Source organism: Felis catus, chromosome B3 (genome assembly GCF_018350175.1).
Source record: "Felis catus isolate Fca126 chromosome B3, F.catus_Fca126_mat1.0, whole genome shotgun sequence".
NCBI classification, from domain to species: Eukaryota; Metazoa; Chordata; class Mammalia; order Carnivora; family Felidae; genus Felis; species Felis catus.
The window spans coordinates 133,235,871-133,261,606 of NC_058373.1; the positions used below are offsets into that span (position 1 = coordinate 133,235,871).

At 42.7% G+C, this 25,736-nt stretch overlaps 1 protein-coding gene across 9 annotated transcripts in view; it reads left to right on the plus strand.

Annotated features, from left to right (window-relative positions):
- TDP1 (tyrosyl-DNA phosphodiesterase 1) overlaps window positions 1-25,736 on the plus strand; it is a 93,357-nt gene that overhangs the window by 21,912 nt on the left and 45,709 nt on the right. For 8 of the 9 annotated variants that reach the window (XM_011283442.4, XM_045060360.1, XM_023255946.2 and 5 more), the window contains 7 exons: window positions 938-1,030; window positions 4,877-5,044; window positions 5,494-5,572; window positions 7,384-7,569; window positions 8,172-8,220; window positions 10,799-10,865; window positions 12,519-12,626. In XM_011283442.4, the coding sequence (XP_011281744.2) occupies window positions 938-1,030; window positions 4,877-5,044; window positions 5,494-5,572; window positions 7,384-7,569; window positions 8,172-8,220; window positions 10,799-10,865; window positions 12,519-12,626 (750 nt within the window). The remainder of the gene's footprint in view (window positions 1-937; window positions 1,031-4,876; window positions 5,045-5,493; window positions 5,573-7,383; window positions 7,570-8,171; window positions 8,221-10,798; window positions 10,866-12,518; window positions 12,627-25,736) is intronic. The other variant, XM_045060359.1, reaches the window with a different exon arrangement.

Sequence of the window (25,736 nt, forward strand, 5' to 3'; positions counted from 1 at the left end):
GGAAATACACTTGTGGGAGAGTTGGTTTCAAGAATGCATGTTAGTTACATTTTCTTCTCGCAACAACACCACAGCAAGGAAGGGGTTGATCCTTCACTTTGTAAGTGAAAAACTGAGGTACACTGAATGATTTCCTAGGGTCATACAGTCTCCAACTGATGAATGGAGCTGAAGTCTCCCAGTTTCAAATAGAAAGCGGTTTGTTTCCTGTTCCTTCTCTTGCTGGAATTAAGAGAACTCTGATGACTGGAGGCCTGGGGAAGGAAGGCCCACGGCAAAGGGAGGACTCACCTGGGTCTGACTTGAGTAATGAAGAACAGGAAAGCCTTATTTCAGGCTAGACACATTGGTGAAGAAGTGTGGCGTCTGTGGAGTGTGAGAAAATGTCAGTCCTAGGACAGTGAAGCATTTAAAGTCCATCCCACATTAGAAAAGACCATGTACATTTCAGTCTATTACACGTGTCCATACTCCTGTGCTGAAACAAGAGTTACTTAAATATCTACGGTGTATTTTAGAATTTCTAACTTGATTACCATTTCTTAAAAAATGCTAGCCATGATGTAGTGGGAGATGGTGACCATACTTTGAAAACCACCGGACAAGAAGATTCCCATTGTCCCAGATAGTAGCAGATAATGCTGAATAGATAAAGAGCCAGACTGGAGGGGAAGGGCTCAAAGTCTCAGGATTGGCCATGTGGGTGGGACATAGCAAAGGTTCACTTCTCAATACTCAGAGCATTTTGGAAGGTGGTTTTCTACCCATCACTTAAGTAGACTTGGATTTTAATGTGTAGAAGAAATGAAGATTATAAGTATTAGAAGCTTGAGTAATAGAAGAGTTTAAAAATTCCTTTAGCCATGATATTTGCACTGAAAAATAGTATGTGTTTTGAAAGTAGCGTTAATGCCTTTGTTCTCTTCTGTTTTTAAAGGAAAATGATGTTACTGCTGTACGAAGAAGGCCTCCGGGTTGTCATACATACCTCTAACCTCATCCATGCTGACTGGCATCAGAAGACTCAGGGGTTTGTGGGCTTCTGTTTACTTCACGGCAGTGGCTGTGGGTGGCATTCACTTTATTCTGCTTTAACAAAAAAAACAAAAAAAACACCCACACATGTGGCATAAAAAAGAGACCTACACAGAAATAGTATTTTACTACCTCCCCTCAGCTCCACTCTCTTGAGGTAACGGGTGTTAACAGTTTAGTACATACACATCCATGACGAATATATATGTAAATGTACTTTTAAATGGGATGACACACTCAACAGCCAAGCACAGGGAGCAAGCCTGTGCAAAGGATCTGAGGCAGGAAAGACAGTATAAAATGGAAGGTCTGAACCCATTATTTTTCTGGTGAGACCTATCAGTAACTTCCTTGGTCTCCATTAACCCTTTTCCCCACTTGTACTCTGGCTTGTCATTTCCCAAATGGTATTGAAGGGAAACTTCATGGTTAATCATATGCTGAAAACTTCTCCTCATCCCCAGTTTATTTTTCCATAAAAGAAAGCTAAATTGATATCTTTTTAGGGCCTTTAATAGGTTCATATAGTTGTGAATCTCCAAGAGGAAAAACTGACTTTTTTGTTGTTCTTTGGTTTTTGTGTTTTTGTTACCAACTCTGTCCTTGGTATACTCAGGCTAGATCTGGTCTTTTGAGTTCTTTTTAAAAGAGGAGCTTGGTTTTTTTTTCTGTTACTTAGTAACTTGCCCAAATCAAGTTCTAACTGTTCTCCCTCTTGGTAAACTCTTGATTGTGGCTGGCTTTGATTTCCATTTGTTTACATCATTTTGTACATCTCTGCTTTCTCCGGGGTTAGAAGAAAGTCCAGGATTCATCTGGCCTCTTCCAGGGTCTGCGTGCCCTTCACTCTCCTCCTCTGCCTTCTCGTCCTCCCTGTCACCACCCAGGCTGGGCTAGAGCTCTTAGCTCTGGCAGAGCCCAAGTCACACTGTAGGTTGAACTGAAATACAGGACCTTCCAGCCTCCATCCTATGGGTTTGCTTCAACCCCAGTTGAAGCATGTAGAACATGCTTCAGTGCCATGTAGAACATGGCATGTTCTACAGTACCATGTAGAACAATGGTACCCTCTCTCCCTTCACTGCCTTCAAGTTGGAAAGACAGGCTTTTCCCTGAGCCCGACATCCCTAGTTCTCTCTCTTCGCTCTTTCCCCGCCACGGCAAGTGGCTTAGAGCCCCATCACCAGTGCCTGATAGTTCTCTTGTAAGCGTGTTCTAATTTCTCAGTGTCCCACTTAATTGCATCTTGAGAAGCATATTTTAATTCCAACTGGTTCAGGGTGGAGGGCATCCCCATGGTCTGTAAAAGCCTCAGCCACTGGGTCTGAGGTCAACTATGCCTTTGCCACTCCGAGAGCTTCTGAGCTGCTGGGTTGGGTTTTTGAACCCATGAGTCATATGGAGTTTGTGAAGTTGGCCTGTGTGACTCAAATAATCCTACCTGTGGCCTCCAGCTTATTTTGGAGTGAGAAGCTCGAGCCATGTTCTTTAGGTCTCTCCAGGATGGCTGCTCTGGGGAAATGGATTAAGGGTAAGGATTTGGATATTCGGATTTTTTTCCTTTAAAATTTTTTGGGGGCACCTGGGTGGCTCAGTAGGTTGAGCGTCTGACTCTGCTCAGGTTGTGATCTCACAGTTTGTGGGTTCGAGCCCCACATTGGGCTCTGTGCTAACAGCTCAGCCTGGAGCCTGCCTCAGATTCTGTGTCTCTCCAAAATATTGGATATATAGAGGATTCCCTCTCTAAAAATAAACATTAAAGACAATAAAATTTTCTCTAAAAAAATAGTTTTATTTTCATTTAACTTTTTAAATTGACCAGGTAATAGTTTCTATTGTTTAAAACTTAAAGTACCAAGGGTATGAAATCTTTCAACTTCCCTCTGCCCACCACCTCTGAGTAGGGTAATGTTACCTCATGTTTAGTCTAGGTTCTGGTCTCTCAAACTTGCATTTTTGTGTTGTGGGTTGTAATTTTTGTAAGACATTTAAAAGCAGTCCTTTTGGGGCGCCTGGGTGGCTCAGTCGGTTGGGCGTCCGACTTCGGCTCAGGTCATGATCTCACGGTGCGTGAGTTCGAGCCCCGTGTCAGGCTCTGTGCTGACAGCTCAGAGCCTGGAGCCCATTTCAGATTCTGTGTTTCCCTCTCTCTCTGCCCCTCCCCTGTTCATGCTCTGTCTCTCTCTGTCTCAAAAATAAATAAACGTCAAAAAAAAATTTAAAAAAAAAAAAGGCAGTCCTTTTGTGTAACCTTCATGATGGTTCTAGTAACACTCTGCTGATGCTTTTCTGCTGTACAGGTGTTCCAACCACCCTTTCAGCTGCTGCTTGTCTGCCTGTTAATTTCTCACATTTAAAATTATTTGGCCGTAATGATTTCACATCTTACTTGGTAAAGTGCTAAAAACACTTTGCATCTCAGTATCCTGGGTTAGTAAGTTGTCATGTGTCAAGTTCCTCATCCACCCAGACACCAGAGAGTGAACCTCTAATCTGGGAGGAGCCCACCAGGTTGTGGGCTCTGAATTGCTATTTGTGACGGAGAGACTTCTTCATCCAGCCCAGTGGGCTCATTTTACACAGAGAGGCAGGTGCTCCCGGAAGGCCTTGGCCTGACCCCAAATGACCCAGATCTGGCCCCAGAACCTGGGCTACAGTCCTTGTCACACGTGTTACCCCTTGTACAAGTGGTCTTCTTGAGGTGGGAAGGGAAGGTATGACCTGCTACCCTGCCAGAAACACACGCAGAGTTCAGAAGACATGCAGCCAGGGTCCTTGCGGTTCTGGATGCTTCCTGCCCTGGGGGCCTTCGTCTCCCCGGTCTCCTTTGAGGGCTGCCGGTGAAAGGAATCGGGTAGTTTCTCTTTGGGCTTAATGGGATAATGGATTAAATATGGCTCAGTGGGATAGCTGCTGGAGGGGAAAAGCAGGGACAGCAGATAGATCCTCAGTACTTGGGTAAGCCTGACGTTGGTCATAACCTCCGGTGTGAAGCACACGTGTCCTGTGAGGCAGGACGGCTGATGTGGTTTTGCAGTTGAAACTGAGCACAAGAGGTTTGAAGCCATACTTGTCTGTGATCTGTCCTGGAGCACTTCACAGAAGGGTGGGGTTTAGATACGCTTTTCCCACTTGTGGGTGTAATATAAAAGTTTGGGAGAAGGGCATTGTTTTCCTCTTGAAGAGAATTGATGAAAGATGTGTTTAATATTTTGCTCACTAGATAATTTGAAAGTCTGAGGTCAGTGTAAACATAGTATCATTAAATGTGGTGTCACTCCTTCCAGACACCAGGAGAGTACAGGATATGAAAGTATCTCCAACTGCTGTAGCATATACATCATGAAAAGGAATTTCCTTACTAAAATCGGATTTGTATACACATTTTTCTTCGTGTAGATGACTTTTCCATTTGGCTGAAGAGCTGCATTGGTGTAGCTTGCTGGGTCACCACAGGTGGTGTGGATTTACTACAGCAACTAGAAGAGCTATCACCTGTGTTGTCACCAGGCCTTAGCAGTACCGAGGTGGGGCTGGGGGCAAAGAATAACGGTGTGGTGCGTAGAGGAAGCATAGAGCATTCAGTTGTGAGATGTGGGCAGAGGCCAAATATTCTGGGTTCCTAAGTTCATGGTGAGGTGTTAAATTGAGAAGCATTCTGAATACTATGGAAGCCACCGGAGTGGGTGTGAGGGGGTCTGTGCTTCCTGTTTCCTCAGGATCCATCTACTTACCGTGTGGACACAGCCGATGAGATTTGCCTCTTCCTTAGGGTGCATGTGCAGTCAGCACGCGATACCATTGTGTTCAGTTGCATTCCTGTTGTTTTTTTCTGTTCCAGAATATGGTTGAGCCCCTTATACCCACGAGTTGTCCACGGAACCCAGAGATCTGGAGACTCGACAACACATTTTAAAGCCGATCTTATCAGCTACTTAATGGCTTATAATGCTCCTTCTCTCAAGGAGTGGATAGATGTTATCCAAGAGCATGATCTCTCTGAAACCAAGTACGTATCATTTGGGTTTCTTAAAGTAGGTGAATACCTTGAAAGCCACATGGTGTCTGTACTGCAAGGGCCTTGGAAAGAGGTAGAATGGTATTTGGCTGTCCTTTATAATATGAGAGCAGATGGTCTCCGTGTCTGTGTCTCCTAGATCTGAGGCACTGAAGTGGATGCCAGTAAATCTTCGTGCTCACCATCAGCCTCCCTCTGGAGTATCTGAAAGTCACTTATTTCTTTGCCTGGTACCTTAAACCTTGTGAATGTTCCACCATGATTTGATGTTCTTGAAGATCCATTTGAGTATCAGTTACTATTCTGAGGAGGCATCTGAAGAAAATAGGTGGTCTCTCAGAACATTTCCTGATTACATTAGTTTTATGTGTATTTTGTGATTTGGGGGTCTACAGATCCCATCACTGTGCTCTATTAACTTGCATTTTATATCCTTTTAGTGTTTATCTTATTGGATCGACCCCAGGACGCTTTCAAGGAAGTCAAAAAGATCATTGGGGACATTTTAGGCTTAGGAAGGTAACAGAATTTTTACTATTTTAACTTGTTCTTTTAACTTACATTTTTCCTTTATAATTACATTTTGATGGCAGCTTCATGATAGCACAATTCTGAGTGAACTTGATCAGTTGATTGTAGTTCTCGGTGATGACTTGCTCCTTAATGTCTTGCTGCCTCTTTTAGAAGTGTAGACTGCTCTAAATGGCAAAAGCATAAGGACTTTGTTAGTTTTTATTTCATAAAGAGACCTCTCGTTTATTCAGCTATTGTAGTTTTGGATTGTTGTCAGCATGTAAAGGATTTTTAACATGACAAATTCAACCAAGAACAGAAAAACACTGTTGAGTAAAGGCTACAGCTGTGCTAGCGTGTATTTTGTTTACTAACCAGTCCCTGTAAGAGTTAACGACAAAAGTGGCATTTGCTGCTGCTATGAAAATGAACAAAGAAAAGTCTTCACCAAATTAAAACCACAAGCAAGTTAAACATTAAGGTTTTCTTCATCTCTGTTTAGGAGATGTGGTACTGACATTAATGAACCTGAAGTGGCTTTCTTAAAAGCTTCACCTTTTTCCGTGAACTGTTTGTCATGTGAGAATTAGCCTTGGTTGATGACACTTTAATTTGCTTTTTTGAAATGAGACCACAGCTGCAAGCAGGTGAGGTCTTGAAGCCAAGAGAAGCCTAGAGAAGGCATTAGAGCCTACTAAGTCCATAGCTTTGAGGTAGATCCCCATACCTGGGCTCAAATCCTCACCTATGAACAAGTCCTGTGACCTGACTCTCGTCTATAAAATGGGTATAATAACAATACCTCACACAGAATTTCGCAAGGGTTAGACGAAATAGAGAACGCAAGGCCCGCGTTGAACGTTCACTGTGCTGGTTAGTGGTTACCAGTTTGTGGACTGATGGTTGCGACAGGCTAGATTCTTGTACACATTGTCGAGGATCACAGTCTTCCTGGAAGATAAAGAGCATCTTAGAGTTTTCAGACCATTTCTCACACACAAGCTCATGTTGCATCACAGCTGCCTTCCGGGGAAGACGGGAATGATCAGACTTCGGTTCCACTGACCTGTAAATGGACGTACAGGGACACGTCCAGGGCTATGTAGCCGATGAGGGGCTGAGCACCAAAACAACAAGTGGGTCCTGGAGCTTACCGTTCGGGCCTGTTGCTTACACCATGCTGCCTTAGGGTATAATTTGAGACCTAGGCTTTTGGGCAAGTGTGTTTATAAATATTAATGTCTAAGCTGTGTTAAAATACTACATATTAAACTAAGCAATCAGAATACGAGCTTCATTTTTCTTCAGCCTCTAGGTAATAACTCTGTATGTGTTTAAGTAGTTAAAATTTCCAAATGTTTTTGAACTGTTTCTGTAGCTTTGCAGATCACACACCTGCAGTGCTTAAGGTGGTCTGTATATATGTAAACATATTTTTTTTATAGCATCATGTGGAGCCCAAGTGTTAAATCTCTTTCAATTGCTAGTCAAAATACCCAATAGCTTTTATTTTTTAAGTATTAAACAGTTATTTCAAAGCAAGATCCCATTTCATATGGCAGGCTAGTGATTTATCTGACATTTCTACATTTTTCTTTTAAAAAAAATGGTTTTACTTTAATAAAATCTTGGAGTTTTGGAAGAATGCTTCTATCCACCTACTCCATTAAAATATTTTTAGTACTGAAAGAGTATTTTCCAAAGAAGAAAAAGTGTGAGGATGAAATTGATCTCTAATATTTTCAGCATTTTTCTATTGATTGCGTTCCAAGGACAGAAAGCTGTGTTCTGAGTTGTTAAACCTTTTCTGTTGACAGCTTCTGAAAGAGCATGCCTCGTCCATACCTAAAGGAGAGTCTTGGCCAATAGTAGGTCAGTTTTCAAGCATTGGCTCTATGGGAGCTGACGAATCAAAATGGTTGTGTTCGGAGTTTAAAGAAAGCTTGGTGACCCAGGGGAAGGAGAGCAGGACCCCAGGGAAAAGTGCTGCTCCCCTCCATCTGGTGAGTGCTTTTCCCGCTTCAGGTGTGTGTGTGTGTGTGTGTGTGTGTGTGTGTGTGTGTGTGTGTGTGTGTTTGCTAGTCCAGGAGAAGAACGAGAATCCGTCCTCCTCATGCAGGTTTTCTTCCATGAGTCTGGGGTGGAAATGGCAGCACGTTAGCACCAGCACTGGTGATCAGGTGGCCCTGGCGTCATCTGGTGCTGGGCGTGTGCTGCTTCAGCCATAGATGAACCTGTGATTTTTCATTCCTTCAGGTTTTTGAGCAAGAGAAAATATAGTTGCTAAAGCATTGCCAACAGAATGATGAGTATTAGAGACTTTTGAATACACAATTTTGCACTGAACTCTGCGTGAACTTGGTATTTTTGAGGGAAGAGTACTCAAACCGAAGTGGTTTTTTTCTGTCAAATATAGATACTTCCTGTAGTTGACTAGAAGTTCAATTTTTTCATAAGATGAAACTTTTTAAAATTTAAAGTACTTTTTCAAATTTTGTAAAAGAAATATTTCTAATGGAGACTTTCATTTTCTTAGAAACATTCCTTTTAAGAAAGTTTCTTTGACGTACATTATGAGTTTGTTTTGTCTTTCCTTTGTTTTTAGATCTACCCTTCTGTGGAAAATGTGCGGACCAGCTTAGAAGGCTATCCCGGTAATTAATGGAAACCGTCTGAGTTGAAATTTTTGTGTTTATTTCATAAATGCCCTGGTAAACTTTTTAACACAGGTAATAAAAATGCCATTCTTCTGGAGAAAAGTACTGATAAGAAATTTAGAGAATATTTTCTCCGAACTGGCTAAGGATCATAGAAATGCGTAGTAAGCGCTGCCATGTTCCAAAGATGGTACCATGCAGTTGGGCCATTTGGGTAGGTTAACAGTAACTCTCGGAGTACTTTCTGTTCTCGTTTCTACAATAAGGCGGTCACTTCTGCCAGCAGTGGGGGGCTTGTCCTGACAAATAAAACCACCTTTCCCTGCTGCATCCTGCCTTTCCAGAGAAATTCTAACATGCCTTTCTCTGATTTCTCTCTCCATATCTTCCCTGCTTGTGTCTGTGGCTCTGTGTGGTTCTTCCAGTTTTGAATCCCAGATACAGATATATTTAAGGTCCAAAACTTCTGCTTAATCTTGGGATGCACCTTTGTTGTCACATAGTTGATATCTGTACTTTCTAAAGCACTTCATCTGTAAGTGTCTGGATGATTTTGTAGGCAACTTTCAACCTTGTTCGCAACTTCTCTTGCATAGTGCTGGACAGCGAGCTTTTATGTGGAATCCAAAGCCCTTCAGATAGCACATTCAGGAGGTGATAACGAAAAACCCAAGCAGTGTTTGCCTCTGGAAAAAGGAAACCTGATTGGCATTTGCTTGTGGCTGGAAGCAGAATGCTCAGAATTAGACTAATTTAGTCCATTTATTGCTTGTAATACTAGATACAACTCCGCCAGAAAAGGCTTGGTAAGGTTTGGAGTGTATCAGCTTTGCGTAATGGCCAAACCAAAATTATTATAACAGGACTCAAGGACATGGTGATGTGTCGGTTTGTCTTGTCCTTTGTCAGCTTCTAATACGTTGGATCCATTCAAAATGTACTTCTTAATGGGGGAAAACATGGTATTTCCAATAAAGCTATTTCATAACTGGTCCTGAATAGGTTTTTAGTTTTGTGCAGTAGAGGAATCGACATGCCTTATTTGATGAGTCAAGAGAAATTTAAAGCTTTCTTTGGAGATAGATTACTTATGGGGAAGTTTTTTTTTTTTTTTTTTCCCCAACGTTTTTATTTATTTTTGGGACAGAGAGAGACAGAGCATGAACGGGGGAGGGGCAGAGAGAGAGGGAGACACAGAATCGGAAACAGGCTCCAGGCTCTGAGCCATCAGCCCAGAGCCTGACGCGGGGCTCGAACTCACGGACCGCGAGATCATGACCTGGCTGAAGTCGGACGCTTAACCGACTGCGCCACCCAGGCGCCCCACTTATGGGGAAGTTCTAATATGTGTTTGAAAAGTCACTGGTGGATCTACAATGGTACTTTCTGCCTTTAAAACATGAACAAAAATAGTCTACTAATTGTGTTTCCATTTGGAACTGTATCTTTTTTTTTTTTTTCAAGTTTATTTTGAGAGAGTGTGTACAATCAGGGGAGGGGCAGAGAGAGAGAGAGAGGGAGAGAGGGAGAGGGAGAGAGGGAGGGAGGGAGAGACACCATCCCAAACAGGCTCCATGCTGTCAGCATGGAGCCCAACATGCAGGGCTCAAACTCACGAACCGTGAGATCATGACCTGAGCTGAAACCAAGAGTTGGGAACTTAACCGATGGGCCACCCAGGTGCCACTGGAACTGTATCTTTATTTCCTATGCAAGAATAGGGCTTTTAGAATTCCTTTTTAAAAACTTCACTGTTGACTGAACATGTTAATTTTATTGATGATTCCATTACATTTGTGAGAATGTTAATACAAACTCTGCTTAGAAAGGGCAGAGGGTAAAAGGTGAAGGAAGCAGGAGGACCGCGTTTTGTCCTAGTCTACCTTCCCAGCTGACCTGTTCTTGGGCCAAAACGGAGATGCTCCAGACCAGTGTGGGGGCAAGGATTTCTCACCTTCGTGAGGACTGCAGGATAGGCCAAGATTTTTTATATAGTTTTTGTAACACTTCAAATCTGTGCTGTTAGAGATGTTAAATTACCACCCCTGAGTGATTAAATAATACCTTTCTCTTTTCAGGTCATAAACATTTATATGTATCCCTAAGAAAGGAAACCCCACTGAGGGAGCATACCTAATACAAGTATAGACCTTTTTGGGGTTCCTGGGTGGCTCAGTCGGTTAAGCATCCGCCTTAGGCTCAGGTCGTGATCTCGCGGTTTGTTGGTTTGAGTCCCGTGTCAGGCTCTGTGCTGACAGCTCAGAGCCTGGAGTCCGCTTTGGATTCTGTGTCTCCCTTTCTCCTTGCCCGCTCCCCCCACCCCCCTAGCATACTCATGCTCTGTCTGTCAATAAATATTAAAAAAAAAAAAAAAAAGTTAAAGGTTTTTTTTTTTTAATAATAAAAAAAGACAAGTATAGACCTTTTTTTTCCAAGTACTGTTCCATGAGATGAAATAGGAAGTGGTTTGTTTTTTGTTTTGGGTTTTTTTTTTTTTTCCAGTATTTACTATAGATTCTTAATGAAGGATCCTCAAGTTGTATTCTGTAATTCTTACTTTGTTTTCTTTTAAAAGCTGGTGGCTCTCTTCCCTATAGCATCCAGACAGCTGAAAAGCAGAATTGGCTCCACTCCTATTTTCAGTAAGTAATTGGTTTAGAATGCTGCTATTGTTTCTTTAGGAATAAGAACATTATTTATTGTCAGTCTGATGTTTTAAAAAAGAACCTTACATAATGTAGCTATGTTTTTTTTTTTTTTATCTACATATGTTAGTGATAGAAATAATTTAAACAAGATTTTGAACACTATTTGGAATAGGTTTTTAATACCAAAGAGTAAAATTTACCCCTGTGAAGTTTCTATTTAAATACTGGAACTCAAAAAAAAAAAAAAAAAAAAGATAATGTTGGGTAGTTTAGAATTTATGTAAGCAGCATTTTTTTTTCTAGTGTTTATTTATTTTTGAGAGAGAGTGAGTGTGAGCAGGGGAGGGACAGATAGGGAGAGAGACACAGAATCTAAAGCAGGCTCCAGGCTTAGAGCTGTCAAGCACAGAGCCCTGTGTGGAGCTTGAACTCACAAATTACAGGATCATGACCTGAGCCAAAGTCGGATGCTTAACTGACTGAGCCGCCCAGGTGCCCCGTAAGCAGCTTTTTAAAAAAAGTTATTTGAGTATAACTGTCAATGGTACATGAGTTACGGGCGTAAAACCTAGTGATTTGGCAGCATTGTAGCTCGTATTTCCAGAATGTAATTCTTCTGTTGGCACATGCACGTACTGTGACTGCAGCTTGCATAGGGTGAAACCCACACTGCTTTCTCCAGGATGTAGGATAGTATTTGGTTTGCTCAGTGGTTGAATGGCCAGGTGAAGGGAAGGTCTTTCGTCCCTCTCTTGTTCCAGGGTTGCACTTGCTCTGCGTGTTCTTGGCCCATCCAGGACACTTGTTCTGAGTGTTCTTGGCCCAGTTTCTTGCTTGCTTCAACGGGTGTTAATTACACCACACCACACAGTTGGAAACAAAGGCAGATTGCATCTCGGTAGCTCACAGTCTAACTTGGTGTCCCCTTGTGGGTCTCTTGGGAGGTTATTCCCTACAGAGGACATTCCCTTATGTTGAGCTCTTTTCACTATTCATTCAGGTGAATTTAATGATCCAGAGAACAGTCTACCTGATCCCAATTCTGGCCTCCGTCTCTTCTCATGAGGAACCATCCTCTTTAAATTTGTAAGCAGAGATGGTCACCTCACGACCTAGGTCCTTTTTCCCCCACAGAACCTCAGTCCTGCAGTATTGCACACTAGAAACCAAACTCAGTTACATGATCGTCATCCTTGGACTCCAGTGTTTCTGAATTATCCTCCGGCTTTTCAACATTGCTCTAATATTCATCTTGTTGGCTTTTTTCCCATTTTGTACTTTATTTCAAAAAGCTTGTACTGAGCCTGTACTTAGTAATACATGTGGGAGCATGATTCCTGCTTTGGAAGAGCTCCCAGTCCACCTAAGAGACAAGACATGCAGATGGGCAGTTGAAGTCACAACTGAAGTAAATACGTGTGTGAATATATGAGTCTTAGTGGCAGAAAAGAGATTGGAAGGCTACATACCAAGAGGTCACAGTGCTTTTTTCTGTTCTCTAAACAGTTTAATAAAACACCACAGGTTCTAGCACAGAACTGTGTACTCACTTTTTAGATTACGGGATTTTGCTTTTCATGAAGTGTCCTAATAGGATTATGATGGGTTTATATTTTCTTATTAGTAATATATTTTTCCTGTCACTAGCAAATGGTCGGCTGAGACATCTGGCCGCAGCAATGCTATGCCACATATTAAAACTTACATGAGACTATCTCCAGACTTCAGTCAAATTGCCTGGTTCCTTGTCACAAGGTAAGCAGGCCTTATATTCTTGATGGGAAGAATTTTTAAAATGTGTTTGTAACTCCTGCTGTGAATACCGAATAGGTTTCCATTAGGTTTCCAAAAGGTGGTGTTGTAAATGGTTAGTTTTCAAAGTGTGTGTATGTCTTCTGAGCCTTATTAAGAGGCCTGTGACTTCCCCTTCACAAAGCCTGTAATCATTGCCTGATTTTAGGAGTCTTGAAGTTTTTAAGGTTTGCACAAAATTTGTGTTTACTCCTGTTTTTTAATACTTCAATAGTAGGAATTAGGCAAGTTAACAATTGAGGTAAATCCAGAACAAAAATGATGCGGTAAAACTAGTATTCCTTAGTTACTTTCTCTCAGAAAATTGACACTTGACCAATCCAGTCTCTTCCAATGCGTTTTTTTTTTTTAATTTTTTAAAACGTCTTTATTAAGATATAATTTTCTTTAAGATTCACTTATTTTGGGGCGCCTGGGTGGCGCAGTCGGTTAAGCATCCGACTTCAGCCAGGTCACGATCTCGCGGTCCGTGAGTTCGAGCCCCGCGTCGGGCTCTGGGCTGATGACTCGGAGCCTGGAGCCTGTTTCCGATTCTGTGTCTCCCTCTCTCTCTGCCCCTCCCCCATTCATGCTCTGTCTCTCTCTGTCCCAAAAATAAATAAATGTTGAAAAATAAATAAATAAATAAATAAAAAGATTCACTTATTTAAATTCTGAGTTAGTATATTCCTAGAATTGTGCAATCATCACCATAATCTAATTTTACAATTTTCATTACCCTCTATAAGAAACTCGTTATTAAGCTTTTTTTATGTTCATTTTTATAGCAAGGTAGATTGTTGTGCTCTCAGAAAAAGAGAACTGGACTAGAACTTTAGTTCCTGACTCCTAGTCTGACCAAAGGCCATTAGGCATCTCTTAATGATTCAGTGACCCAATGATGTCAATGCGAATAATTAAGGTATGACTAAGTAGAATAATTTCTTTAATGAACAGACTTTGAAACAAAAGTTTAAGAATACTCAAGAAGAAACTTTGAAACAAAAGAGCCAGTTAGAAGCAGAACCAAGTTCCCTTCCTACTTTCTGGAAATTAGTGGCCTTCCTGGCTCAGGATCAGGAACAGTGACCTGAACTGTGTTTAGTGGTATACATTAGATGCAAGAGTGGGCTTCTGGACAGTTTGTAAGGCACCATAGTGTAATGAAAATATGGCTCCTAAAAACTTAAGATGCTTTTCTATCATTTATTAGCTCTGTGGATTTGGGAAATTTACTTAATCTGTGTCCATTTCCTATTATATAAAATGGGCAAAGTAATGGGTGCCTCCTGGGGCGGTTAAGTGAAATGAGACATGCTAGAGGCTCAGTGCATATGACCTAATAGGCCCCAGGACACGACAGCTGTGGTTATGCTTGTCCAAGCTTCACCATCGAGACTGAAGGATGGCCAAGGGGAATTAGTATTCATTTCTTTGCTGTGGGTCTTTAAAGAGAAACTTTTTTTCTTTAATTTTTTTAATGTTTGTTTTTTTTTGAGAGAGAGGCAGAGTGAGAGAGAGGCAGAGTGTGAGTGGGGGAGGGACAGAGAGGGAGACACAGAATCCAAAGCAGGCTGTAGGCTCTGAGCTGTCAGCACAGAGCCGAACTGTGGGGCTCGAACTCACGAACCCGGAGATCACGACCTGAACCAAAGTCAGACACTTAACCAACTGAGCCACCTAGGTTCCCCTAAAGAGAAACTGTAGCTTCTGAAGAAGTAGGCTTCTTGATGGGGTGCCTGGGTGACTCAGTTAAGCATCTGACTCTTGATCTCACCTCGGGTCATGATCTCGCAGTCCCTGAGTTCGAGCCCCGCATCGGGCTCTGTGCTAACAGTGCGGAGTCTGCTTGAGATTCTGTCTCTCCTCTCTGCCCCTCCCTTCCTTGTGTGCACTCTCTCTCTCAAAATTAATAAACTGAAAAACTTTTTTTAAAAGAAGTAGGTTTCTTGGTTGTGCTCTTCCTGGGTAGAGAGGCCAGTGCCTGAGATGGATAGTGCCAGGGAGAACAGAGATCTGAAATGTGTGTGTCCTCTGGGTAAGTGAGTATGAGATTTTCATTAATCCCTCCCACACTTGTATTTTACATAACACCCTAAAAGGTAAACTGTTCAAATATTCCTCAGTTAAGAGAAGTTATCAATATGCTACCTAGCCTTCTACAAAGCTAACCAATAAGGAAATAAATTTGGATATATTATGGACCCTTGAACATGATTCAGAGAAATTAGATATTGAGAGAGCTCACATTTTAATGTCAGCTCACCTGTTCAGTAATTATCTTTTAAGCTAAGTTATTAAGTTTCAAGTAGTAAAAAGTAAACCATATTATTAAGTTGTAATATGAAAAGCCTGGCTTTTCCTATCCTGATGCTGTGTGTGACTGTCACTTCCTGGTGATGAGTTGGGGAGACCAGATGAAATCTCTACCTGCTTCCAATTCTAACATGGCTACCACTGGAAATACTCCTGACTAGTGAGCCATCGGTCATCCCAAGGGCTACTTTATTATACAGCTCTTGTTATTTTGTTTTGTGCAGAATACCTTAAATGACGGAACAGTTTTCTCAGTGTGGTCTGACAATTCTCTGATTAGTGATCCCGTCCATTATAATACTTATTTGTGCTAGTCAAGGTTCTTTCTGAAGTCATACCACTTTGAATGTCGAATTGAATTTGAAGGCTATACTTTGAACTTTGGTTAAAATCTTACCTGATTTTCCTCCATGTAGGAAAAGATACATAAAGAAACACAAACATTATTTGGTAAAATTAGTCTTATCTAGCTGGCAGCATCATGTTATCCTGCTGAGAAACCTGTTGCCTGGAGAACTCTCCGAAAAGCACACAGTGACCAGAAGTGTTTTTGTTTCTTCCTCCATTGGTCAAATGTTGCCTCCAAGATGTAAATGGATAGGACTCCTTTGTGTAAGAGTCCTCAGTGTGGGTCTTTGACGTTAGAGATGGAAATCCTGGTGCTGGGGATCCATGGATAAAGAAGAGGAGATGATGTTTGAAGTGCTGGCCTTCACGTGAAAATGAGAAGGTTGAGTCCAGAGAAAGCAGGGACAGTTCCCTCGTACATTTCTGTGTTAGTCATGGTTCTCCAAAGAAACAGAACTAGCAAGTGAGATAAACACACGGATTTACTTTTAAGGAATTGACCTGTGATTGATCGTGGGAGCTTGAAAATACAAAACCCGGAGGGCAGGCCTGCATCCTGGTGTAGCTGTTGGAATCTCGAGTGTCTACTTCATTGGAAAATTGAATTTACCGTCTATTTGGGGATTTTGTTTTCCTCAGGGTGGAGTTAAAAGATGGTTGTGCTTCACTAAAGTTGGGTATTTATTGATCCTGTGTTAAGGGTATGAAGGGGGGTTGAGAGTAACACTGAGGAACCCTTTTCTGAGGGCAAAGTTTTTGTAGTTTAATGATGGTGTTCATTCAGCTCCAGGAGTAGAACAAGACATGACCCATGCCATGCGGGGGCTGCAGAAAGAGATAGAACACTGATTGTATGCTAGTTGTTTACCTGTGTAATGATCTGGTGGAAGCACCCTTAGAAGTGTATTATTGTGGGGAGGGGGGATGCCTAGGTGGTTCAGTCGGTTAAGCATCTGACTTTGGTTCAGGTCATGATCTCACGGTTCGTGAGTTCGAGCCCCACATCGGGCCCTGTGCTGACAGCTCAGATCTTGGAGCCTTCTTCAGATTCTGTTTCCCTCTTTCTCTGCCACCCCCGCCTCCACCTCTGCCGTGTGTGCGCATGCACACACACGTGCTCTCTCTCCTCTCAAAAATGTTTTAAAAAATGTATTATCCAGTTGGCGTGGGGTCAGGGTGGGTCAGAGACCAGCTGAAGGTAAGGCAGTGATATTTCAAGTAGGCCTGGAAGTACGCCTCAGAAAACCAGATGGATTGGAAGGGAGATCTGAGCAGAGGAAGGGGTGCGAAGGCCATGGAGCCGGAAAAGTGCATGGGCTTTTGAGGGCAAATCTGAGGGAGTCTGCAATTGGGCGAAAGAAGATACTCCCATACCTCCAGAATGGATTTTCTCAAGCTATGGCACCATATGTTCTTAGCCATAAGTCCAAAAAGCATCAACTGTAAATTTATAGAATATTAGTTTGTATTACGTGAATGTGTGCTTTCATGTTGACTAGATATTACTAAACTCTAACTTAGAAGTTAATTTGTTAAGAATTTGAAATTTGTCATGGATTTGTGGCTTATACTTTTGTTCCAGAATAGCGAGGCTAAAAACTGTCTACTTACCAAAATGTATAAGGAAGAATTGCAACAACTATTTGATTTTCATATACCAGACACTGTTCTAAGCACTTTTCGTATTCATTTAATTTTCACAACTGCTCCATGAGAATATGGAAAAAGAGCGGTTAGGTAGGCTGCCCATCCATGGTCACACAGTAGTTACCTTGTGGCAGCAAGATTTGAACCCAAGAAATTGGACTCCTCAGCTGGCACTCCTCACCCCAACCTTCGGATGCCTCTCCTCATTAACAGTGGAAGTGTACCTGTTTTCTGTGAAGACCAGTTAAGTCAAAAACTGCATCACACTCTGTGGTATTTAAAAAAAGAAGAAAGGGAGGGGGTCACTTGGGTGGCTCAGTCAGTTAAGCATCTGACTTCGGCTCAGGTCATGATCTCGCAATGCGTGGGTTCAAGCCCCACGTCAGGCTCTGCTGACAGCTCAGAGCCTGGAGCCTGCTTCGGATTCTGTGTCTCCCTCTCTCTCTGCCCCTCCCCTGCTTGCTCGCTCGCTCTTTCAAAAATAAATAAAAAACTTCAAATAAATAAATAAAATACCACCTGGCATTCCAGTATTAAAGGATGTCTGAGAGACACCTGAAAATAAAATACTTGGAGCCCACTCTCAGCCCTTCTACAATAACAAGGGTGTAGATCCACAATACAAGTGACCTGTATCAGGAACTCGCTTCAATTTTTGTTTCTTGGTTTGCCACCTTATCCCCAAGTCAGAACATCCCAAACTGAGCTCTTCTTTTCAAGAAGAATATGTCTTTCCCTCCTGGCCCTGGTGGCACCTGCCCATTCCTTTATCCTCCAGTTTACAGCCCAGCCATCCTCTTGCTGTTTCTGCCTTTGCACGTTCTGCAACGTTCACTGGGGTCCTTCCTCCTGTGGATGCTGAGCCCTCAGGACAAAACAGTAAGATTGAAGCAGTCCTTTAAGATGCTTTTCTCAGATGACAGACACAGAAATAGTTAAAATAGGAAGAGATCGATTCTGTGCTTGAGGTGGGCATGTGGATGCTTTGTATAGGACTGTCAAAGCCCGTTCATCCTTAAAATGGTCTCACTTTATTGTTCTGGTCCCTGAAACTACCAACTCAGATACTCACCACCTGGACTTGTGAGGTGATTGCCACTTTGCCGTCCCATCACGCAAATGGTCTGCTTCCCAGGCCACCTTTCCTTTCCTGGTTGTCAGTGACCCAGCGTCTTTCAGAAAGATGAATTTTCGTCCTTGGCACTCAGACCCTAACCATACCATTTTCACCTTGTCCTGCCCTCCCCAACCTCGACTGTCAGAGGCAACCGACCTGGCTGCCTGTGCCCCTGTAATCAACCTTCCATCAGCTCCCTCGCGCTGCCTCTGTTCTTTTTCTCTGCTTTTCTGGTTGCTACCCCTCTCCTAAGAGTTATGCTCAGTGGGGCGAGCCTTGGTGGCTCAGTGGGTTTAGTGTCAGACTCTTGATTTCGGCTCTGGTCATGATTTCAGGGACATGAGTTGAAGCCCATGTCGGGTTCTGTGCTGCCAGTTGTGGAGCCTGCTTGGGATTCTCTCTCCTTCTCTCTGCCCCTCCTCTGCTTTCTCTGTCTCAAAAATAAATATTTAAAAATGTGCTCACGGGGCACCTGGGTGGTGTCAGTTAGGCGGCTGACTTGGGTTCAAAGGTCATGATCTCACGGTTCGTGGTTCGAGCCCCGCATTGGGCTCTGTGCTGATAGCTCAAAGCCTAGAGCCTGCTTCAGATTCCGAGTCTCCCTCTCGTTCTGCTCCTCCCCTGCTCGCACTCTGACCCACCCCACCCCCCTCAACTGTAAACAAACACTAAAAAATGTGCTCAGGCCTGATGTCCTTCTCTTGGGGGGGCTCTGCCAGCCTCCTGCTGCCTTCCCCAGAGCCTTAGAGCATTTACGCAGGTACTGCCATTGGAGCTTGTAGCTCCTACATCATTGTCTTATCTCCTTGTAGAGAAGAGTGACCATGAGCTTTAATGTTGTCAAATAGTACTGTGTGATCATGCCTACTATTGAACAGGTCTTTTTCCTGGAACAAGTTTCTTAACCTCATTGAGCCTCAGATCTCTTATTTGCACAACAGCTGTACGGATGAAGGGACATACTCCGTGACATGACCCACAGACCAAAGAAAGTTAGTCTCTACAGTTAGAAGTTAAATGTGATACACTGACAAAGTATAACGAAAGACTAGAAGTGGAAGTAAAGTACAAGCTCCGGAGTTACTAGTGACAGTGTAGTGTGACCACTGTGTATTGCCTTCTCAGCCATTAGGATGAAAGCATCTTTACCAAACAGCTCCTTGTACGCACATCCTCTGTTTCTCCTTTGAGGCACTGTGTTCCAGGCAGGGTGGTCTCTGTGTCCCCGCATCATGTTTGCTCCACTGCAGTGCCTCTGCTAATGATGGCCATTTGCCTCACACATGCTGCCCCTCCTGTCTCCAAGAATCCTAATTGTTTCCTTAAAGACCCAGATTAAAATATATAGCCAGCAACTACTGTCTGGCACTGCTCGTAACAGTAGTGCCCCTGCTTCGAAGTGCCTTCGAAATAACCTCCCTGCCCGTAGTTCGTGTGCCAGTGTTGTGAACTGGTTACTGGAACAGAGGAAGATCAAGTAATCGGCTCGTGCGGATCTGGGACCAAGTCATCATCTTGAGTAGCCCATAATATTCAATATGATTTCTTGAATGCCAGTGGTATGCCAGGCAGAGGGGACACAAGGGTGGTATAGCATGACTTCCATTTCTTCAAGAAATCGGGGTTCTGGGTATCAAGAATTAAAGGGACGCAGTTGTTGGCCCTCAAAGACACTAGTAAAGCCATATAGAGCTCAAGACCCTATATTTTCACTAACTGCTTGAAAGCATGAAGGATGTGCCCAGGGAAACCAGCTTCATGCTGCTGCCCTGTGTCAGGCACTGTATATACCATGTGGAACAAGAGACAGCCAACCTATCCTAACAGCTTTCATTTTAGCCAGAGTGAGGTAGGAGAGAGAGGCAGACTGTATAAACAGGAGTTAGCATGAAATCTCACACGAGGATTAGAAACAAAATGGGGTGATGTTGGAGCCTGTCTGGAGGGGTCAAGGTCTCCTGCAGGAAGTGATGTTTGTGCTGAGTTGATTGATAAAAGGTGGGAGTGGGCCCTCAATTGTAGAGTATGTGGGATGTTGGAGTGGTCCAGCGTGGCTATGCACAGGCCATACCAGATCCGGGAGGGCCTTGAAGGCCAGACTAAGAATCTTATCCAAAGTGCCGTGGAAACACTTTAAGAGTAGATCTACCGTGTGTCTTGTAAATGTAACCCAAGCTGCTGGAAGGAGAGTGGATTATTAGAAATAAGAATAGAGGTGAATGGGCCAGCTGGGAAGCATGGAGAGATTATGGTTGCTTAAATGCAGAGGCGAGTGTTCCTGGGGAGCAGCAGGCAGATGTGGACTGTATTGTGTGTGTGGGTACTATCTATATAGAAAATACCCCACAATCTCCTTTGAAGAAAGGCAATCAGGATGGTGGGAAAAACATGGGTTTGGAATTAAAAAGACCCACGTCCAAATTTCGGTTCAACCCCTTAACATTTGTGAATTAGTAAATCTTGCCAAGCGCCAGTTTCCTCCTCAACCAAAGTAGGTTATGACCTTTAACTGTAAGTTTTGTTCAGAGGCTTGGAGCAGGTTACATAGAACAGCTATCATCAGGGAGTGGTAGATGTTGAACAAATGATACTTACCTTCCCTGCTTACGTTTAATTTCGAACATTACAAGTAACCATATTTGTAATATTTCATTGGAAGCACATGAACCCACTGTAACAAGAATGGGATAGTAATACTTTACAGTAGCAGTTCAACCTATGAAATCACATAACTATGGGACCCTCAGAATCCGCCATCAGGCACTCACACCAATCACACGGTGGTCCTGAGGCTTTTAGTCACCTGGAGAATCACTGACAAAATGTCGGGCACCGGTCAGGAGATGTTTAAAAAGCCTTTCTGCTCTGTGGGGTAAAGAAATGGTCGAGGGAGACGCCTGACTTTTTTTTTTTTAATAATTATTTTGAGGAGCGAGAGAGAGAGAGCACAAGCAGGAGAGGGGCAGAGAGAGAGAGAGAGGAAGACACAGAATCCAAAGCAGGGCTCCAGGCTCCTAGCTGTCAGCACAGAGCTGGATGCGGAACTCGAACCCACGGACCGAGATATCATGACCTGAGCCGAAGTCAGATGCTTAACGAGTGAGCCACCCAGGTGGCCGACATTTGATCTTCTTTGAGCAGTTGCCACGTAGGAGAAAGTTCTGGTGCTTTAGCTGCGTTGTTTCAGTCGTCACAGGAGCCTGTGAGGTGGAAGTGTCCCCTTCCACGGGTGAGATACAGGACCATAGAGCTGAGGCCTCCCTCTATTACCCAGCAAGTCTCTGTCCACGGTGGCAAAGTTGCCAACTTTGCACGGGGATAGAGGGATTCGCAAAAATGCTGTTTCTGCTTTCTGGGTATTTATAGTAGAACAAAAAAGGTTTTGTCAAACAACTCATGCACGTTATTTAAGTGCAGCTGTAACAATTTTCTGAGTATTGTGAGTAAATAGACTTTTACCCAGCAAGGCCTTAACTGTCTTTCGTTTCTCGGTTCAACAGGACTTGAGACTTCCCTTGTTTTCCTTAGTTAGCTCGGGGCTTTCCATAATGTCTTGAGCTTCCTGGCTGGCCAGTTTCCTTTCTCTTTCGGTGTGGTTGCCTATGTAATCATTGGCTTCCACTCCAGACTCAGAGTCAAGTCCATGTCTTGACTGACCTGCCCCCACACTTGGCATGTGAGGGCCCTCGGTACGGATTTGTGAACAGGGAAGCTACTGAAGCCCAATGCTGAGTCTGCAACAGTGAAAGAGCTGCCTAGACTTCGCCCATAGTTGAATATGGGAGAGGCTTCACATGTGATTCCTGTGCTTGGAGTATGGTGGTAGGGAGATGAAAGCGGTCAATTCATCAGTACGGAAGTCAGAAAATGGAACTGGTTTCAGTGGGAGGATGGCTCACTTGGAGTGCAAATTGACCTACAGTGGGAATGTCGTGTGGAATGGTCTGTTGGAGCTGTACTCAGAAGCTTGGTGTGCAGATAGGACGTTTCGGCGTTTTCTGTAGAATTACCAATACCCCGAGCCTTTGTGGCGTTTTCAGGGGGAGAGTGTAACAAAAGGTTGATTTCTGGGAGTTGAGAGAAATACCGGAAATACATACCAAGTGGGCTTTTCACATTTACCAGTGTTCCACTGCCAAACAGATCAGATCAAATTTTACCTCCTGAGTTAAAGAGCAACTGGTCACCATTCGCCAGAAATCATCTTTCTTCTACCTAAGAGAAATGTTACATGTTCTGTATGACATCATAGAAGTTAACCTTCCCAAAAAAAACAAAACCTTCACTCAGTATATATTAAGCACTTATTATGGACCAAGCACTCTTCCAGGTGCTAGAATTATATAAAATAGCCCTTGACTTTGTTGTGCTGAGAGTTCCCCCAAGTTAGTAAGTATAATTACCTGTATCGAATGGTGGTAGATGCTATAGAGAAGAACAAAGTAGAATAATTCAGGGTCATAGTCTTTTACTCAATACTTTGGACTAGATATATTTTGGTATTTGGAATTTAGGACGATAACATGGTATATATAACACTAAGGATGTTAATAGATGGCATTGCAAGTAGCCTCATGTCTGTTTAGGTCAACTTTTGCCAGCAAATGAGCTAAGAAGGTTTTTTGTTTTGTTTCGCCACTAAAGGAAAAGAGTTAAGTAAAAGTGTAACTTCGAAGTTGGCTTTGGTTGTTTTTAGGTTCAGAGCCAACATTTAATGCTCGCTATCAGATCCAGGCACTGTTGTAGACTTACTTTAAACACACACACTTTTCTTCCCCTACCACATCTCCTGTAATCCTCACCAGTTCTACATGTAGGTATCCGTCCTGTCTGTGGATAGGGGAACTGAAGCACAGGGAGGTTAAACAAGGGCCCAAGAACCCAGGCACACCCCCAAACATGGTACTGTCGGGTAGTGAGCGCTTGGGTTGAGGAGGGAGTCTGCTCATTACATAGGATGGTCAGGGAAGGCCTCACTGACAGTGATATTTAGGAAGGGAGGGTGCCATGTGGATGGATATAGCTGGGGGAAAGCATTCTGAGCAGAGAGGTAGAGGTAGGAATTTATACACTGCTATGGTCATTGCCTTTGAGTTAAACCAAAGTGGTGTTGCTGGAGTGAATGGGGTGGGAGGGCAGGTGAAGTCAGAGCAGTAGCAGGCCACCAAACTACCTTTTACCTGCTTGAGAGGTAGAATTGGTGTTGTCTTGATGTCACCTGGGTTTCCTGAAACTTTTAGTCCTGGGTCTATGGAGGGAGTTCTATGTCCATATACTTACAATTTGAATTGATTAAAACAAATAAGGGCCCCTTAAAATATATATCTTTTGGGGCACCTGGGTGGCTCAGTCAGTTGGGTGTCCAGCTCTTGATTTCAGCTCAGGTCACCATGTCACAATTGTGAGATCAAGCCCCGTGTCAGGCTCCACGTTGCACATGGGGTCTTAAGATCTCCCTCCCATCCTCACAAGCACGGGTTCTCGTTCTCTCTCTCTCTCTCTGTCTTTCTCTCAAAAACAAAAAAAAAATATCTTGTTAAAGGTGTTGTTCCATTAGGCTTTCTGGAATAAGACATGGTTTTAATGTAGTTGGATTTAGCTTACACTCAACGGGTTTCTCAGCAGGGCACTGTTGGCATTTTGGTCAAGATCATTTTGTCATGTGACTTATCCTGTGTATTATAGGATATTTAATAATCTGGCCCTCCCATACCAAATGGCACATCATGGTGAAAGCAAAAAAAAAAAAAAAAAAAACCTTCTGTATTTGTAAATATTCCCTAGATTCTCTCCTGGTGGATGGTATTGTCTTTGAAAATAAACTCAGAACTTGATGAATAACTGATCTATGAGTGCTGCTTCCCTTTCATTTAATACATTTTCCACTTGAGAGAGATGAGACATAGTTATACAGACAACCGTGGGTTCTTGTCCAAATGAAGTGATGATGTCTAGCAAATCTAACAGTCCGTCAACAAAGTGGCAGATGGATTATGTTTTATGAATTGGATTTTAGCAAAAGATAAATACATCAAAAGCTACATAAATCTAAATTTTTTTGCCATTTTTCTGCTTTGATGTATTATCAGTCCATATTAATGTTCATATTTGGGATGAATAATTCCTTCTTAAGTGCCACAAAATTAAAACAAGTTCACCCGAAAAAAAAGTAATAAAGATGGATGATCACCAATATGAATCTTGACTCTGACATAATAATGAAAATTTTTCTTAATCGAGATTCATACATCAAAGTATTGCCTTTCAAGGTGGTCACCCATTGACACTAAGTACTTTTACCGAAAATACTGTCATTGTTCAGATCTTCCTGGCAGTCTTGAGAATTTCTTTCAAAGTGAATTTAAGGCATATTGTTTTTGGCCTTGTATTTCATATTTTCTGTTGATGTCTAATGAGCTACCAACAAACTTTATTATCCTGCAGTTCCTATGGGTCAGGAGTCTGGACACGATCTCTGCGCTGGATCAAGGTGTAAACCAGGTTATGATCTCCTTGACGGCCTGGCATCCTCTTCCAAGCTTATAGGTTCTTGGCAGAATTCTGAGGGTCCTGCTTTCCTGGTGACAGTCCAGGGGGCAATCTTGGCTCCAGAGTGCTTCCTCTGGTGTCTGTGCCATTGCTGTCTGCAATGGACAGGTCGCAGTATAGCTGTTTGCTTCTCTGAAGCCAGTAGGAGAATCTCGGTCCTTAGGAAGGACCTTCTTCCTCTCTCAAGGCTTTATCTGATAAAGTCAGGCTCACCCATTGTCCTCCCAAACTTTTTGGTAAACCCAACTTACTCTTAAGCTGATCACAGGAATGAAATCCCATCATATTCACAGTTCTGCTCATGCTCCAAGGGAGAGGTTTATACCAGATGTGACATCGGGAGCAAGAGCAGGAATTCTGGGGGCCATCTTCCAATCTTGCCTTCCATAGGTCTCATTGGTACTTATTACCCAGGTGGATCTCTCTATACTATTCCCCAGCCTTGACTTGCAATAATTTCTTACTGTTCTCAAAATTGAGGTTTCTTTCTCATAGGCAAAACTACCGTTGAACATACTCAAAAGACTGAACCTCAGCATCCAAAGACTATTTGAAAAATGAAATTCTATAATTATTTGGAGCCAAAAGAGACTGCTTTATTAGAGTGAGGGAGTAACCCTGCAGCGTAATTGCTTTAGAGAACTACATTGACTTGGCTATGTAGAATTGTTCAAAGTAAGTCTTATGAAAGATCAGTAGAATCCCAAAAGATCTAATTTCCTAGTCTAAAGAAAAAAAAAAAACAAAACAAACCTTACCACCTTATGAGTGAACTTCACTCATTGCATATAGTGTATTCATCATATCCCATTACCTGTCATTTCTCCACACATTTTGTAAGTAGAGGTTTCTTGGTCATGGGGACTTTGTTTTACTCAGATGACATTTCACAGATATGGAAAGTGTCTACTGAAGATCCGGTATTGAAATCATAAAAACACTTGGCTAGCCTTACTGTGGCTTTCGTCTTCCATTTATTCTTTTAAATATACGTGAATCTCAAAGTTTTAATAGCCTCTCTTTGATTATGTGTTCTCACTGATAGCCTTTTGCATAGATCCTGGGTTAGGTTTTAGTATATGATTGCCACTGAGAAT